Below are 17,669 nucleotides of genomic sequence, written 5' to 3' on the forward strand. Positions count from 1 at the left end.
AGACTCAGCCTGTTTCACCAGAAGCCAGAGAGAAAACCCTCAAGCGCGCACGTGTCAAACTGCCCCCCACTCACAAGTGTTCTGAAACGGCTCCGAGCGCGAGGCTGGCGTTAGCGGCCTTGTCCTTGTCCTTGGCCCAGCTCGGTGTCCAGTAGTAATGTTTCCTGAGGCCATGGGAGACCTCTGCGAGGTGCACGTGCCCATCCACCTCGTATGGCTCCACGTCTGTGCACTGGGGCTTCAAGCGGCCACTCCGGATTAATTCAGAAAATGCCTGAAATCAATAAAATCCTGTTGCAAGATATTCATGTAGGATGCTCTACCATCCACTTGGACTACAGGAAAGACTCCAGGAGATAATAGACTAAGCAAGTACTTGATTAGTCCTGTCTGCTGTGTCCGGTGGATCTCTGGTCATTAGAGCACCATATTATAACAGTGAAACGGTGCTCAGGTATCTTACTCACTAGTTGGTGTAATAAAGGCAGCCCTATAAAAAGAATTCAGAAGGGAACACTTACCATACAAGTTGCTTCATCAAAATTGTTCCCCCAAATGTAAATATAAGAAAGCTCCATGTTTGTTTTCATCGAGTCTGAAAGAGCCRTGAGTCCTTTCCTGCTTATATTGTTGCTTGCAACTGCTAACCTAATGAAGAGAAAAAGCCATTGAGCAGGTACATGCCAAAACACCAGGTTCCCATCCGTTATTTTTATGTGATTATTCCTATCAAGCAGGTCAAGCACTGCTACTAAAAATCCTCTCCAGGCTGCTAAGCAGTTTGGACTATGGAATTACAGCATTTCTCAAAGCACTTCCTTGACTCATGCAGTCCRGTTATTCACTATTCATTTCTTCAGTGTCACTGACTCGGTGCACGGTGGCCAGGTCTCATGTTTAGTCTGCTTTGAGGCCCAAGCCTTGGCACTTACCCAGGTTAAGCTTTGATCTTTGTGGAGTGACAGTTATTTTTATATTAGGGAACCTGGAAGGCTTTCAGAGGCACCTCGCAGCCGCCACCTCCGCAGTCTGCTACTTAAAACTAATAGCTTCAGGTAACACCTTTGATCAGCTTTTACAGCCTAGTGGCTCACGGTTTAACACTGGCTACAAAACATACCCTGGTAGAGAGATTACAGCTCCTCTGGGCTCACCCGGAAGCTAGAAACACAGGATTGTGTGGAAGATCAGAATCAATAAATATAGAGCCTTATCCCTGCACGGAATCTGATTACCTTAAAATCTGAAAGACCTGGAGACCTTGTTTTGTTTTTGTTACCCTTGTGCAGCACGTRGCCTGTGCATTCAGGATGCAAAAAAACCCAACACTGAACAGCAGCACCACAGAAACAAGCAACCTTTAAGATCTATTTGCCTGTTCCCCCTCCCCCTCCTTAGCAGGGCAAAACCTGAGAGTCGAGTGCAAGGTGGTGAGAGCAAAAGGAAATAAAAAGGATGAATAGGACTGGCAGTATGCGAAGGTGGCCCTGGCACACTGGACTGAATGTCGTGTCTCAGCTCCAGCGGTGCTGCGGGGGCCTCGTGCAGCTGCCCAGGGACAGGTCTGAGCACCACGTGAGATGCATCAGAGCATCTGCTGGGGCTACCAACTGCAGCTCCCCAGCAGGACCTGGGCTTGCTTGCCCTGTGGCCGTGCCACGTCTTGGGGCACCTCAGATGGCACAAGACACCTGCACTAGGGCAGATCAATCCCATTCTGCTCRTTATACTCATTTTTTTCCTTTTCAGACCAAAAGGTTTTCAACTTTTTGTTCTACTTTGCTGTTTTGATCAGTAACATCCAAGCATTCAATTCTGATGTCAGTTCAGCCACTGCCAAGTCCAAGTTCCTCTTTTGCTTGGTGGTTACTCCAGAGTTTCTGGGGAAGTTTAATACTAACGCTTGAAGGGTCCTGTTGCACAAAGCTAGGGCCTCGCTCAGGTAGACAGCTCCATCATCTTCTATTCGGTTTGAATTAAGATCTAGGATTTGCAGGGTTTGGTTCCGTTTTAGCARATCTCCCAAAATCTTCACATCATCACGAGTTATTTTATTACTGAAAGAGATGCACATTTTTTGTTTGTTTTTAAAAAAGGGGATACTAAAAAAAGAAAAGTGGCAAATGGTAATCTATGGTCTATGTTAGGTAATAACTCTTACCAGCTAAGATCAAGATACCTCAGGCTGCAGTTTTCATACAATGCCTCACATAGTCGCTCTACACCAAATTTTTTCATTTCATGCTTGCGCAAATGCAATTCCACAAGAGAAGAGTTGGTTTTCAACATCAGAGCTATGTGAACTGTGGTCTCTTCCTAAAAAAGATACCTTTAAGTTGAGTTTAATAAAACTGAGTGTAGGATCCAGTCTTGCTTCAGTAAGAGATACACAACTAACTGCAGGATTTGGTCATCTGTAGTGTTCTATTACATATAATACAGCTAGTTTAATTAGCCTGGAAACTTTTTGTGATGATACTGGAGGAAAAAAAAAAAGCAACAAATACCAAAAAGACAATTCCAGATTTACAGTCCTATACATCCCTGCAAAAATCAGGAGCATCAATATTTGAACCATTATGTCTGTTACCCTTCCATCGCTGCTCTTACAAAACTATGTTTGAATAAACCTTCAATAACTTCAGAAGTATTGTTTTTTTCCATGACACAGATCTACCAATTCATTACAAAAAACAGGATCAACTATGGGGGAAAAAAAATATGTCCTGTCACTGTAAAACATAGTAAGTTCATTCTGAAGGTGTCACATTTAGCTTGGGCACATCAAACACTGCCTCAGTAGAAAAGAAACAACTGAAATTCATCCAACTGTTAAGAACACTTTGGAGATAATAGGGAGACTGTTTAACTACTGCATCTTGCAGCAGTTTTCAGGTGCTTGTGGGACGCAGCGTTTTGCCTATGGCAAGTCTGGTGCAAACTGCCGAGCTGGGCAGCAGCCCCGTCACTGGCTGAGGGGGCTTGTGGCCACAGCTCTGTGCTCACACAGGCCTGGGGGCTGCAGCCCCAGCAGCCCCAGCCTGGGGGCTCTTTCTCTTTTTCAGTGCTTCGGTGTTTTGCAGCGTTTGTCTCTCTGCTTTATAAGGTTTGTTAAGGTGTGCAGTAAATCACCTGCTGGATTTCTGCTTTTAAGTTCCCCTGATGGAGCAGCAACACTGAAGTGCACCCTGAGGCTGGCTAACTGCTGGAGCCTGCCTGCCTCAGGAGGCCCTAGACCTGGTCATTACCTGCGCACTGCGCGGRTGAGCAGTGTGCGGTGGTTCTGCCCCTCATTTCCTGTTTAACAACGCTTCTCCCTCTCTCTGCTCAGCATTGTATAAATGCCCCATGCTCTAACAGTAGGAATACTGGGTTCACCAATATCAGTATCTTCATTGGCCTATTATTTGATCAATACACATGTCTGAAGAAAGAAATATAAACACTTTAGTTAGACGGAACAGCCTGGGACTGCTCAAGGCTTGGGGCAGAAAAAGAACATTCCTAGAATCATTTCAATTACTCTGTAAGGAAGCCCACAGTGCAKAAGTTCATAAATGCTCCTGTGCTGACTGTACTTACACATCTCTGAGCTGCCACTGCATCAAGCTATCGACTTACTGTTTGGCTGTGCAGTAAGGGACGGTTGAGGTTGATTGCTCTGACAGACTTGTGTGGAGTCAGGACTGTTGCTATTGCTATAACACTCTGCGTACCCTGTAAATGAAAATAACCCCCTTAGAGAAACCCATCCCATCACACAGAGATGAAGCTATGAAATTACAGTGAYTTCCTAGAACTGTTTGTCAAATGGACTCCACTTGGAAATACTCTTTATTTCTGCCTCCATGTACCTTGGAGAGGTGCAAGAGCATTAGCAAGTACTTAYGGACACACAATGTCTTTTCTGATAACACAGCCCCTGTGGAATAACAGTGGAATCAGACTGTTCATCTGCTTTGTGGGAGAATGGGTTTGTGTGTGTTCTCCAAGGTCTTTGGTAAAAGTTTTGGCTAGCTTTTATCCATTAAATATATTCATATTAAATGTGCACTAATGAAGTGCAGACTAGAGAGATTCTAGGAAACAGGCCAATCTTTTTTTTCTTCCCCTCCCCCTTAAATTTCCTTCTATTTTGCTTACTAACTTACATGTAGGCTACTTGACAATTAGATTTACCTGTGCCTGAAGCTATTTTACTTTAAATCACTATCTTACTTGCACTGACCATATTTTCCTTGTTCAGGTATTTGTAAGACCCTTCACATTTTCTAAAGCATAATTCCTGCTCTAGTTTGGTTAAAAAAAATAAATCTGTAATTTCGAGAAACTAACATTTTTATTAAAATTAACACCTGACCCTCTCCCTGTCTCTCCCTGTTTCCAAATACAGTCATAACACTCAGGCTACAGTCCAACTTACTTCTGCCCAACATCTCTCTGCTTTTTTTCCCSAAAGGATGAACAGTTCTAACAGGAAGATTCAGTGCCCCATCTTCATTTCACTTCTAGATTGATTGGAGCAGGTTTTCTTCAGCAAGRCAAGAAAAAGGATGTAACCCAGGCAGGGAAAAGAGCCACTTCCCCCTTCCAGCCCCTCTGAGGTCACAGCACAAGAGGAAACCACAGAAGGGAGGTGTCCCAGGGACAGGCAGCTTGAGCAGCACAGATGCCAAGTGGTGCCACCACCCCACACCATGGGACTCCTTTCCAGTGGGTGCCTGCTGTAGCTGCCAGTAACACAGTACCTGTGCCCCGAAATAAGCATGCAGGTCCTTGGCAATACCCTTGAAATACTATTATTTATGTCATTGCTGATAAYTTCCCTGGGTTACTCACCAGGTCACAGTCCCCAAGATCTAGTTTCTCTAAGRCTGAATTGATTTGCAGCATTGAGGCGAAGTACATCCCACCTTTGTTTCCTATTTTGTTTCCAGTCATTCTCAAATGCAGAAGCGTTTCATTCCGCTAGACAAAGTAAATAAAAAGAACTTAATTCCTCTGCAATGGCCTCAACAGCAGCAGTGTCCCGTTCCCTGCGAATCCTGCTGGTTGTCACACAAAGACAAAACATGCCTGCAGAATAATGGTGTCTAGCTGATAGCGCTGAGCAAGCACTTGGCGCCAGCTCCCCACACTGCAAGCAAAACCATGACAGGCTGGGTGGAAAAACCTGATTATTTGAGAACTTTTGTTCCTCTGATGTGGGCTCCCAAATTTCAGGTTAGGAAAAATGCTCCAGGGAGAAATTTATGTCAAAATTGGCAGATGAAATGCAAATTATTTACATCAATTAACTATGTTTTTATAAAAAAAAAATAATTTGTTTTTAAGAAACATGGATTTTGCTTTGGTTTTTTTCAGAGGCTTTTAAATCACAGGAGCCATCAAAGGCCAGCAAAGGCTGCTGATTGCAGGGGCTGTGACTATAGCAGTGCCCAGCGGGCGGTCAGGCCCCTGTGTCCATCTCAGAAGGAGGCAACTCTCCCCAGCAAACCCCRGAACTGCCCTGCAAGGCCTAGAAAAGTCAGTGCTGGGGGTGCCACGTGGGCCCAAGGTGGCACCGTCCTCTCAAGAACCTTAGTGTTTTGGAGACTCATCAGATTTAGCTGAAGTTAGCTCGGGATTCAAGCACCACGGCAGAGGAGGAAAGAGCTCACGCGAGTCATTTCACAAAAACAACAAACCTTACACACAAGCCTCGTTTCCTTAGGAAACCAGGCTAAAATAATAAACATGTTTTTATACTGCTGCTGTGATACAAAGTTTTGAAAACATGTCTCAGGTGCCTTGAATCAAGGCAAGTACTGACAGAAGTTTTTCAAAGAAAAAAAAACCAAAGCACTATTGAGTAGCAGTTTTAGATTAGAAGCAAGAAAGAAAAAGCAGTTTGGACTATTGGAAATTATGGATACTAAAGAAATGTTTCATTTAGATAAAGCAATCCTAGATTTTTCACACAGAAGAACCCAGATGTAGGATAGTTGTGATAATTAAAAAAATAACAGAAACAGAGCAACTTTCTCTTTGTCTGAGATCTGTCTGAAGTCTGCTGTGAAAAAAAAAAAAGTAATTTCTGTGTAATAGCAGCAGACTGAAGACAGAGTGACATTTCAAGTCAACTTTGATGCTGGCAGAACAGCTAGTACTGTTAATCAGAAATAAAAATATCAAAGTAGGTGCCACTGTCCAGATCACCTAGATCTGCACTGCTGGTACAGACTAATACTCACATGGAGTGCTCTCGCTATCAGCTCTGCTCCACTCGTGCCAATATCATTAAACATCAGGTTGAGGTAGCACAGAGTTGAGTTCTCCTGAGGAACACACAGTGAAATAAGCCAAGGATTTTTTTTTCCTCTCCCCTCCCTGTAAAATATCTGCTTTTTTTCAGAAAGGAAAAAGCTCTCAGAGCTTATGACCAGCAGCTGGCTCAGAGCTACCCACATTATCAGACAAGGCGGGTGCTCGTGCCCAGGTGCAAACCCACAGGCAGTTTGTGAACTTATTGGTATTCCTTGAGCTCTACTAACGTAGGCACCAAGTGGCAAATCACCTTTTAGAATTGGATTTTGGTGCTTTGGCAAGCAGCATTAGAGATGCCAGTGTTTAGACCCACAAAAAGACAAATAGAGATGAAGTACCTATCTAAAGCAAAGGCCCTGGTACACTCGACACTACCATCACGTCCCTTACTAGATTCAACTGCAGTCCTGACCCCTCCTGCCCCATTTACTCCACCTTCCTTTTCCATGACACACCAGACAATTTCAAACATCTGCCTCTTCTGCTACCAGTACATGGAAATAAATTACAGGTTTCCCCAGAGAATGCAATCTGAGATTATACTGGGATGGATTTGGATGTGAAAGTCAAAATTAATGGAATTTTGCCAATACAATGCATTCTTGTCTCAAATACACCACAGATAAATATTATCATAGCCAAACAAATCACACACTGATGAAAGATGAATGTCATTCTGGCACCTGAAGGAATTCTGCCATGTGCTTTGCTCCATCATCAGTTAATACATTATAGCGCAGGTCCAATCCTGAAAAAGATGAAGAATGTGGCATAGGCAAATCTCCAAGGAACTGATCTCTAAACAAAAAGAACTAAGGATGAACTCAGGCTKAGAATAAGATTGCTTCTTTTCTTCCCATGTATATTTGAAGTCATTGTGAAATACAAAACAACATACCTGTGACAAATACAGTATTTTGTAAGACGGCAACAAGAGCTTGAAGATCTTCATCTGTAACTCTCTGCACTGGCACTAAACGGTTATTTCCAGCTATTTTTAATGTAATCCCTTTTGTCCATCTCCTGTAACATGAAAAAAAGGACCCCAAGAGAAGGAAAACTGTACAGAAAAATTAATTCTCTACAGACAGGGTATCTATCCACGCTTGCCCTCCCTGGCACGGTTCCCAGCAGTGTGTACAGACATCATCAGTCAGGCTGCACGTCACTGTCCCCCTTTTTGATATTCCAAACTCCCCAGCTACAAGTCCACACTGAGCCCCTGTGTACCGAAAGCTGGAATGAGCAAGAGGAGGGGAGAACACATGGCAGCGGAGACCAACCTGGGGGCTTCCCCATCGTCTCCTTTATACTTGTTCCCTTTCCTTTATTTACTCTATCGTGTCCTCAAGCCAATATAAACGTTTCTTCCTTGGGTTCCCTCTCCAGAGAAGAGCCAGCTTTGACTCCTCGAGCACTCTGAGGGAGACCTATGCAGCCATATAACAAGACACAGCCTGGGTGGCTCACAGTGGGATTGAGACAGCTCCGGGCAGCCCCCCAGCTGCAAGATAACAGGATGCGGCCAAGGATTTTTAAACAGGAGCAAGACAGAAGGAAGGGAGTTGACTAGACTAGGGGGATGACTAGACACTGGGTTTGGCCTCTCTAAGGGACTTAAAGGCACCATCCTGTACATTTTTCACTTTTTTTGATTTTACTGCTTGTAAAGCTGCCTAGAAAGGATATATAGCTAAATAATCCTGCCAAGATGATGTCAAGATGAGTTAAACCAGAACTTCTGCAGTAAAGGCTAAGGCTGATTTGTGCTCAAACCTGAAACTGCACAAACTTTCTCTCCTGCTCCCCTGCTAAAGGCTTTCAGAAGCATCTGAATCACGCTGTGTGTTATTTCCTTACACTTTATCATGTTTATCAGCTTCTTGAAGCATGTAAGCAATGAAGGGGTTTTGGGGCTGGCTCAAGCTTTGGCAGACCTGCAAATACTGCTGGTGAAGATCTAGAAGATGCGACATGACCTGCTCGAGAAGGAAACAAACAGTTACTGCTTGTATCGTTACGGTAGCTCAGCAACAACTCCAAGGACCCAAACTGTTGTGCCAGGTGCTGCATAACAATAAAAAATGGGTTGGTCCTGGACAAGTTATCTCAGAAAAATAACAGATACAGCAGATAGGTGGAGAAAACATGGGAACCACATGCAGACTTGGGCACATATTTCTCATTTGCTGAATCAGAGCCTAGTACAAAATCAATACACCCGGCACGGCCGCAGCCCCGATGGCCATCCCGGGGGATCAGCCCCCGTTGTGGTTACCTGAGCAGGTCAGCGTGACGCAGGGACAAGCGCTGGGGTTGGCCACAGCCCGCTGGGCTGCGACGCGGCCGCTGTCTCTGCGGCAGGGGCTCCTGGGGCTGGTGCCACAGGGCAGCAGCGGGGTGAGCAGCGGCAGGGTGAGCAGCCCCGGCAGCGGCAGGGTGAGCAGCCCCGGCAGCAGCGGGGTGAGCAGCCCCGGCAGGGTGAGCAGCCCCGGCAGGGTGAGCAGCGGCAGGGTGAGCAGCCCCAGCAGCGGCAGGGTGAGCAGCCCCGGCAGGGTGAGCAGCGGCAGGGTGAGCAGCCCCAGCAGGGTGAGCAGCCCCAGCAGGGTGAGCAGCCCCAGCAGGGTGAGCGTGGCCCCAGCGGAGCCTTTGGGCAGGATCTTCCCGCTGCGTCGCCACGTCAACAGCCTCAGCGCCCGGCTCCTCACAAACGCACGCCCGGGTTCTGGGCCCTGGAGATGCCAACACCGCGATCACCCAAAACCAGGACTGAGACCTGAGCCCGGCCACCTCCAGCAGAGAGCAGAGCCCGGTCCTGACCCACAGCACCCACCGAACCGGTCTGGCCCACGGACACCAGGAGCACGGGATACTGAAACCACMCAGGTGGATAGTGAGCAGCCTCCGCCCCAGGGAGCCACTCGGCTCAAATCCAAGGGCATTTGGGAAAGGTCAACCTGTCTCCAGGAGGAAGGAGCAGGGCAGAGCTTGATGACGGCCACCCTCTGGTCGCCACGGCAACACTGCCTTCCTTCCAGGAAAATCCCCCCTTTTAGCCCATTTTTTTCTTTTTCAAAGTGGCTGAGCAGGAGGCTTGGCCCGTGTGGGAGGTGCAGGCAGGAGGGTTGCTGCTGGACGCAGCGTTCCCAAGGCGGCGGCATTCCCAAGGCTCCCATGCTGCCGCCCGGGATGCGGCACTACCAGCCGGCTGGAGGCGGCGATGCCACCCGGGGGCATCGACATCCCCTCCCGAGCGCTTTGATGAGAGCAAGGATTCAGTGGGAATTGTGGCTGCAGGGTCAGCGCATTGAATGATTGCCCACAAAAGCTGCGTCTTCAGCACTGCTCGTGTATCCAGGAGGTGGGCTGGGCACTCACAGTTTCCACCTCTGACCATATGCAGGGATCGTTCCTGAATAAGAAAACTCAGAACTAATTACAAATAAAGCACCTTGGCACAACGTCCTTGATGGGACTGTGAAGCTCTGGGTCGCCCCTCTCTATCCCTTGTGCCCTCCAGGCCTCCCCTCACCCCCTTCACTGACGTTTCTGTAGCTCAGAAACCCACCCATCAGATAAAGAGGCACACCCTCAACAAAAAAATTGACCAGTTTTATCGGCGTATACAGAACCAAGGATTGTTAAAAACAGGTCTTTAAGACTCAAAAAAGTTCATCCAGCCCCAGACTCAGGCAATGTCACCATCCAAATTCTGTTTGTTGGGGCACTGCAGTTCAGAGCTCTGCACTCGTTATACGGATTCAGCTATTGCCTTCAGTGAAGAACAGCAAGTTTTTGCAAGGACTCTGTCCCTGAACACTGAGCTCTTCCAATATTTATTTAGAGCAGGAAGATGCTTGAGTACTGTTGACTTTTTTCCTCTTTTTCTCTTTTCAAATTGCAAATAAGGAGCAGAGATGGCTGAGTCTCAGCAAAGACGCAAGTCCAGCACATGGGGCACTCGTCTCCCCAAAGGCAGGACCGTCTGTTTTGAGAACAACCCTGTTGAGGATGCACAAGAAATGCCAGTGAACRAAGCGCCGCAGGAGGCAGCTCTTCCCCCCATGCACGTCACAGACAGGGTATATTTTACTGATTTAGCCAACAGGCAGCAGACAACCATCCCGCCGGAGGTGTTGAGATTGGAAGATCTGGAAGAGCTGCACGTGGAAAGGAACCAGATCGAAAGCATCCCGAGAGGCATCAACCACCTGAGCAACTTGAGGGTTCTCTACCTGGACCAGAATCACATACAGGAGATATGTGAAGAACTGGGGGAGCTGAAATGTCTTCAGAGCTTAGATTTAAGTAACAATCCACTGTCTTACAGTTCRCTGCCTGTTATCAGCAAGTTGCAGGCCCTTCGTCAGCTCAGGCTCTATAATGTGAACTTGCAGGAAATCCCAGTACAGATCTGCAAATACCTACATCACGTTGAACTGCTTGGACTCTCTGACAATCACCTGAAGTGTCTGCCCAAAGAACTAGTGAACCTGACAAAACTCAAAGAGATTTACCTCCAAAAAAACAGATTTGAAAGTTTTCCCTTGGAGCTTTGTAATCTGGTTAATTTAGAAATAATAGATCTGAAACAAAATCTAGTCAGCGTCATCCCTGAAGAAGTTGGCTCTTTGACAAACTTAGTTAAACTATATTTAGCTTTTAATAATTTATCCTCCATTCCTGACACACTGCAACACTGCCAGAAACTGGCCGTGCTGGATCTGTCTCATAACCTCCTGCAGAAGCTTCCTGAGGGCTTGAAAAATCTCCCCGGAGTGAAGGAAATTGGACTGTCTGGTAACAGGCTGAAGAAGCTCCCACGCGAGATCTGCAGCTGGATGTCCCTTTCCCTTGTTTACTTGAGGAACACTGGACTGCACACAGTGCCAAAGTCCTTCACCAGATTAACCAGTGTCAGGATACTAGATCTGAGTGAAAATCGCTTTGATGAGATTCCTAAAAAAATGTGCGATATGAAAAATCTGGAAATTTTGGCCCTGGATGACAATCAGATACATGAGGTATTTGTTCTATGAATTTTTATTCTATTTCCTCTGTTTTTCATAATCTGTGTTCTTTGTTTCAATGGAGTGCCACCTTTCCCTACCAACATGTTGCTTCTGTCCAGGTGGTCTGGGGATTCATTTCTCCTTTTCATACGTTCACAGTTGGACGCAGCTCCTCCCTTAGCACACACTTACCCATGTGGTATGTAGCTGCCTTATGTGCCTCAGTCAGTCCCTGCGTCTTCTCTGGAAGTCACCTACRTCCCATCAGGCCCAGAAGCTCTCGGTGCGGGCGCACGGGTAAAGGCCACGCTTTTCTCCGCAAGTGCTTAATAGAGCTTCTCATATCATCAGTAAGGGAACACCAGTACATCCTGCGCTTCGGGGCTTGCTTTGCTGGCTGTTGTTTGCTGAAATAACCATGGAAGTCACTAGAGCCCTGGAGTCCTTGGACCTCAGTTAAAATGGCACTCTGTTAAGCAAGCGATGATTAAGGTAACAAGAGTTTGTTACTTAATCCTGATATCCAGCAGAGCCTACGTAACTTGTTAACATCAACCAAGGGAAAGAAAAGAAAGAATGTGGGAACTCACCTGTGCACTGAGCAGGATGCAGGATCAAATRCCGACCGAGGGGACTGGCTCAGGCCTTTCGCTTCTTTTTTCTGCATACACTGAAAATAAAAAGTCGCAGTTGTGTAGAATCAATGTGTCACCAACTGAAACAGAGCAGGGGGCACTTTGAAGATGTGTAGGATACTGTTAATACACAGTTAACACAATTAACATGTGCTGCTCATTTGATAATAAACAATTACGTACCCTAAAGCTGTGCTGTAATGACAATAGTCATGGACATCCTCCTTTTAGAGCTCAGAATGCACCTCCCTTTTCATATGATGCAGCTCTGCTTTACCAAGGAGATTTTCACTTGGGCTCTTTTCTTCTCATGAAAAAGAATAACTTTCAGATTTCTGTCATTTAAGTTACTCTCCCTGGCACCAAGCAAACAAAGAAAGTAGAGAAGCAGAAAAAAATGTTTCTGCTAAGAAACAAAATTAACCACTTAAGAAATCTTTCCAGTAGAGGAAACAACACATTTTCTTTTTGCCAAAGTGTACACCATACTGTGAGATATAATGTTATATTAATGAGCGGAATATTCCATGTTCATCCATCAACAKAAACAAAGCTTCACGGCTTGTGATGCTCAATATGAAGATCATGTTTCCCTCAATATGAAATCCCCAAGATTACTATTTAATTGACATAATGAATCTTCTTAATGACTGTGTCTAGATTCCCAATGAGGTGAAAGAACTGGTGAATCTGAAGTGCCTTGGCCTGTCTGGAAACCAATTCRATATCTTTCCAAAGGAAATATTTCTTCTGAAGTCATTAGAGAGATTATACCTGGGACAAGATAAAGGAATTAAATTAACAAGCCTGCCAGGAGACATCAAGGAACTGCAGGTAGGAACAAGAGATGGGGGTTGATCTTGGTCTGTTGCACCTCTATGGATTTGCACCTCTATGGATTTCAGCAGCAACCAAACGTAGCACTGGAGGTTCTTGTAATTTCTAAGGCAGTGAACCTTCAAGGAGCCCAAAGGCGGCAGCATCAGGCCAGGGCTGTCAGTACAGGTGTAGCATCAAAACCCAGTGTTTGAAATCAAAGTCTAATTAGTTTCTTAATGCTATAAACTGTTTTAGATCAAAATCAGAGATTGTGTGCTCCTGGGACTGCAGAATTGTGAATTCCATGCGCTACTGCATGGCCAGTCACTGCAAAGCCTGGTCTATTGGGCCACAAAGCAAATGCTTTGGCTCCTGACTCTTCCCCTTTAGCCACCAGCTCTGAATAAGCAACAGGGAAAAGCAAGTGTGTCCTAAGCCTGGCAGCTTGAAAATGCCAGGCAGCTTGAAATGCAGCTTGAAATGGCTACGTTGTCTCTCTGTGGCAGTTATGCATCCTGATGGCATCTCACTGTTTAGACCTAATTTCTGCACTCATTGATATTCTATGTACACTGCTGATGCATTGAGCTAACAACAACAAAAAAAGTTTTAATTATAAAAAGCTATGTACACATATTTTCCAGAATCTGAAAGAACTGCACATCGAGAATAATCATCTGGAGTCCCTGCCTCTAGGCATTGGCTTGCTGACCCACCTGGAGATACTCGACTGTCGCAACAACTGTCTTAAACGGATCCCGGACTCCATATGCCAAATACAAGGTGAAAGTCTTTGCATGTGTGGCCATAAGGATATGAAATCCAGTAAGCATTTTCGGATAAGGAGGGAGAAGGGAAGCAAGGAATGCAGCGCATAGTTCAGGGCACATCCAGAAATTGTAAGGGGGTCAAATAGGATGGAAGCTAGAAGTGGGAAGGTGTCCAGGACCACTGTGCCCAAGCCAGGCAGACTTGGGTACAGGAGGAGGGCACAGGAGGAGGTCCTAAATTCACTAGTGCTGCTGGAAAGACACTTAGTCGTACCTCTAAAAACTGAATTTGGCCACCCAACTACCAACTGAATAGTTATTGTCTAGTGAAATAAATGCATTCATTTAAGAAACCTTTATTCCACTCCTTCAGTATTTAGGAGCAGCTACTTTTAAAAGAGTGCTCTGGGGCAATATTCAGTGCACACACTCATTGCATGCACAGGCTGAACAGTTTGGGCTTCGCACACATGCTGGTTTATGGGGAGCACACAGAAGCGTCCYGCACCAGTTCTGCTCTTTGCACTGCAGCTCTCTGCTTTTTGTGTGTCCAGCTCTGCAAAAGCTGCTCATGCAGAACAACCAGCTGAGTCACCTGCCCGATGACCTGGACACGTTGCAGCAGCTGGAGCTGGTGCTTGTGGATGGGAATCCCATGAGTGACCCTCCGATGGAAGTGTGCTGCCAGGGGACGCTGCCCATCTTGGAATACTTACGGGAAAAAAGGCGTAAAAAGGCAGTGATCTTAAAGGTACAAGAGTTAAAAAAGTCACTGCAACATAAAGACAGAACTGAGCTTGTAATAATCAGATATCTACTGGAACAATCTACCGGGCACTCTATGCAACGCCAAAAACATCTGAAAACATTGCACACATCCCCTGTGCAGCAGGTGGCTATTACTGATGGTGTTAAGGTAGGGAGCTCTCAGGAAATGCAGCACTGGGCCCCGGTCACAAACTGAGCAGGAGGCTGTAAGTGCCCCAGGTGACGTGGTGAGCAGAACAGTGCTTGCAGTTTGCTGCAGAGCCTTCTCTAGGCCTTGTGCGGTGGGAAGGAGCAGTTCATCGAGCGGAGCCTCGAAATCAAGGCCTTACTTAGAGATGCACTTAGCTGCAGGTGGCATCATGCACTCTTGCTGACTGCAGTTTGCCTACACAGAGCTGGCGTTCCAGGGTGCACATTGAACAAAATGTACTGTTTTTGTTCTTGTTCATGTGTCCTTTCTTTTCTAAAAGATCAGTCTGTACCATTAGTGGGTCATGGACTAAATTTGCTTAAAATAAATACAAGGTTAGAAAGAAAAGGCAAACCCTCAGTTTTTGATTCTTCTCAGTCTGCCCTCTGTAATGTCTGTGATTATTCTGTGAAATAATGAGTTTCTCCCAAACTGTTCTTTGGAAACTCTGGACTAAATAGTGTCATTTTTAGATGTGTAGACACATTCATTCAGTATTCTAATAAAAGAGTCTGGAACAACAGTGTTAGTGTCTTCTCTGATAAGGAATCTCCCTTGAAGAAACAGCACAGAGAAAGAAGCTAAAGAGTAAAAAGGCAGGTGGCTGGAACTCATCCTAGCTGAATCCAAGATAGCCTCATTAAAAAGGATATACACATTAAAAAAAAAAAGGATTTTTTTGGAAACCACAATATGCCTGGCTTTTGCACCAATAATAACCATCAGTAATACTGTTCCACATGTTTGCTTTTACCTTTTCCTCAAGGTAACCAGACTATTCCTCCCTTTTTCAGGTCCGGAAACTGTGGCGTGGGTTGATGACCCAGAAGGGGATTGGACCTTTCCTGACACTTAAGACACTAATAAAAACAGGAAAGAAGGGGAAAAAAGGAAAAGAAAAGGGAAAAGAAAAGGGAAAGGAAAAGGGAGGAAAAAAGCCTGTAAAAGGAGCAAAAGCCAAAAAGTGATATTTGAACAACAAAGCGCACAGAGCTCTTTCCTGTTACATAAAGGGCWGATGTAAGCAGAAGTAAGTGAGTAAGGAACAAGCATCATTAAAGCATTTGGATCAGCAAATATTACAATGAAAACAGATCATTTTGAGGCTTCTTTTTCTGTGCTTTTATCAACATTCATTCCAGATAAATGAGGCCGATTCTGAAACACTGAGATTTCTCATTCTGAATGCATGCTGTCTCCCGGCATAGTGACAGATGATTAACTGGAAATGAATCTGATCTGTAGGAGATTGTTCTTTGCTCTGAATCCCAAAGTATTTTACATACAGTTCTTAGAAATCTGTTTTCCAATGAGCAAGGTTTATCTAYACGTGGAGTGAAACAAGACTTGCAGCCACACACACCGGCAGCTATTTTATCACTTACATATCAGAAAAGATTAATTCCTTGTTTGGAAATACGGACGATGATTCTAGGTGGTCAGAATGGTCACTTCTTGCACAACATGTATGACCATCTTGTCATACAGAGATGTGGAAAAAAAAAAAAGAAAGAAAAAAGTTTTAAATGTATCTCTATACTTTTGCAGAAATGCTCATGGTGTTTTGACAGTCTGTAGGTGTAGTAATCTGCATGACTGCCAAGCTGTCAGGTCCTCGGGGTATAGCTCAACTGTGAGGTATCTTGGTAAGTAACAACTTGTAAAATGTCTGCGTACACCAAGTTTATTCGAAAACAGTGGGTTTGTAGAACGCAAAACTCTGCAATGATTCTGGGTCCTGCCATGTAGTTATACCACTGCTATTCCAAAGAATTGTGAGAGAAGGTCCTTGCTAAAAGTCTAGCATACTAAATATAAACGTATCCATACTGTTCCATGGCACTTCACAGACAGCTGTCTGTCCTAGACATTCAAGGTCCTTGTCTAGCTTTTATTCAGTATTGCTCAGTGCTTCTCCCAACCCCTCAACATTTTTAATGGCAGTAGAACTAAGGTGCCAACCCAGGCTGTGAACAGCCACTGTACAGACTCAAAAGGCACAAACGGGTGGGAAGCAGGACTCCTTATTTTGCTTATTTGGCTTGTCAGAACAGCAGTCCTGCTTCCTCTCYTGGTCTGAGTTGGCTCAAGAAGGAGAAATTGGTCGCTGGAAGAGGTGGCAACAGCAGGGTCACTAATACACAGCTCTTTCTACAGCTCCTTTTCCATTGCTCTTCTGATCAGCCCCCAGGGGATGGATCTAATTTCTCTTTAGCTCTTGAATCTGTTGAAACTGAAGTCTCATTAATGTGCCTGCCAGTAAGGAGAGAGCTGGTGACTTTAACTGAAGAAAACAGGGATTGCTCTACCTTTTAATTTTCCACTTTACTAGGTGACTGATGCTGTTTTGATTGCTTGGAGGTATCTTAGGAAATCCTTTTGCCCTAAGTGAAGGCATGGGGAGGAAGACTGGGGCAGGGACTACTGAGGAGGAAATCACTGGAAGAGAGATTTCAAAGAAAATGAAAGATAAAAGGTATATATAATACAAGGGAATGAGTGAGCTTTCCAGTGGCACAATACACATGACAGAATCATGACACAGGACAAGAAGGACATCATAAAAAGCAAGTGGAGAGGTTGCTTACCATGAGTCTGCTGTGCTCTGGAGCTGAGAACAAGGAACCAGAGCGTTATAGCAAGAAACTCCAACACTGATGTCCAGTTAAGGGAGCAAGATTACGACAGACAATTAAATGTGTGCCAGGGATGTCCCTGAATTTAAAAGTCCAGTTTGAATGGAAATGTTTCAGAGAGATTCTCACTGAATGGGTAGAGGGTCACGTTCTCAGCTGAACCTGAAGTTTGTTTAAGGAGAGCCAAACAAAGGCAAGTGACTACAAGAAGAGATTGGTGTACAAATGTTCTACAGACACAGCAGTATTTCTGTGTTAACTCTCCTGGCTTGATTCATTGCTTGAAAGACTCTAAGAACGTTAGACCTGCATGAAACAGGAACCAGAGCTCTTTGCTTCCTTTCAGAAGATGGAATTCTTTTCTGCAGGAAAGAGCTGATCACACTGCAGCAGTTCCCTGCTACCTCTGACGTGGCGCTTTGGTCCATCTCATGTTTCTCAGAGCTGGTTGTGCCAAGTGGATTCTACAGTAGAAGTGCAACTGGAAGGAGATCATAGGAGACCTTCACATGAAATTACGGATTAAATGAAGC

At 45.2% G+C, this 17,669-nt stretch overlaps 2 protein-coding genes across 2 annotated transcripts; one reads left to right on the top strand and one right to left on the bottom strand.

Annotated features, from left to right (window-relative positions):
- Positions 1 to 34: 34 nt before the first annotated feature.
- On the bottom strand, positions 35 to 8,282 carry LRRC34 (leucine rich repeat containing 34). The gene is made up of 10 exons (XM_026045229.1): positions 8,167 to 8,282; positions 7,205 to 7,329; positions 6,990 to 7,054; positions 6,234 to 6,317; positions 4,840 to 4,968; positions 3,622 to 3,717; positions 2,162 to 2,316; positions 1,902 to 2,057; positions 522 to 648; positions 35 to 274 (listed from the first exon to the last, which is right to left on the bottom strand). Exons 1-10 carry the CDS (start codon positions 8,280 to 8,282, stop codon positions 71 to 73), a joined length of 1,257 nt encoding a protein of 418 aa, XP_025901014.1. The 3' UTR covers positions 35 to 70.
- Positions 8,283 to 10,223: 1,941 nt separating this feature from the next.
- LRRIQ4 (leucine rich repeats and IQ motif containing 4) lies at positions 10,224 to 15,468 on the top strand. Its single transcript, XM_026045230.1, has 5 exons — positions 10,224 to 11,330; positions 12,614 to 12,787; positions 13,417 to 13,555; positions 14,097 to 14,293; positions 15,295 to 15,468. The coding sequence occupies exons 1-5, from the start codon at positions 10,224 to 10,226 to the stop codon at positions 15,466 to 15,468; spliced, it is 1,791 nt and encodes a 596-aa protein (XP_025901015.1).
- The last annotated feature ends 2,201 nt before the right edge of the window (positions 15,469 to 17,669 follow it).

Source organism: Nothoprocta perdicaria, unplaced genomic scaffold (assembly GCF_003342845.1).
Source record: "Nothoprocta perdicaria isolate Ctin4 unplaced genomic scaffold, notPer1 scaffold_4, whole genome shotgun sequence".
Taxonomy (NCBI): Eukaryota; Metazoa; Chordata; class Aves; order Tinamiformes; family Tinamidae; genus Nothoprocta; species Nothoprocta perdicaria.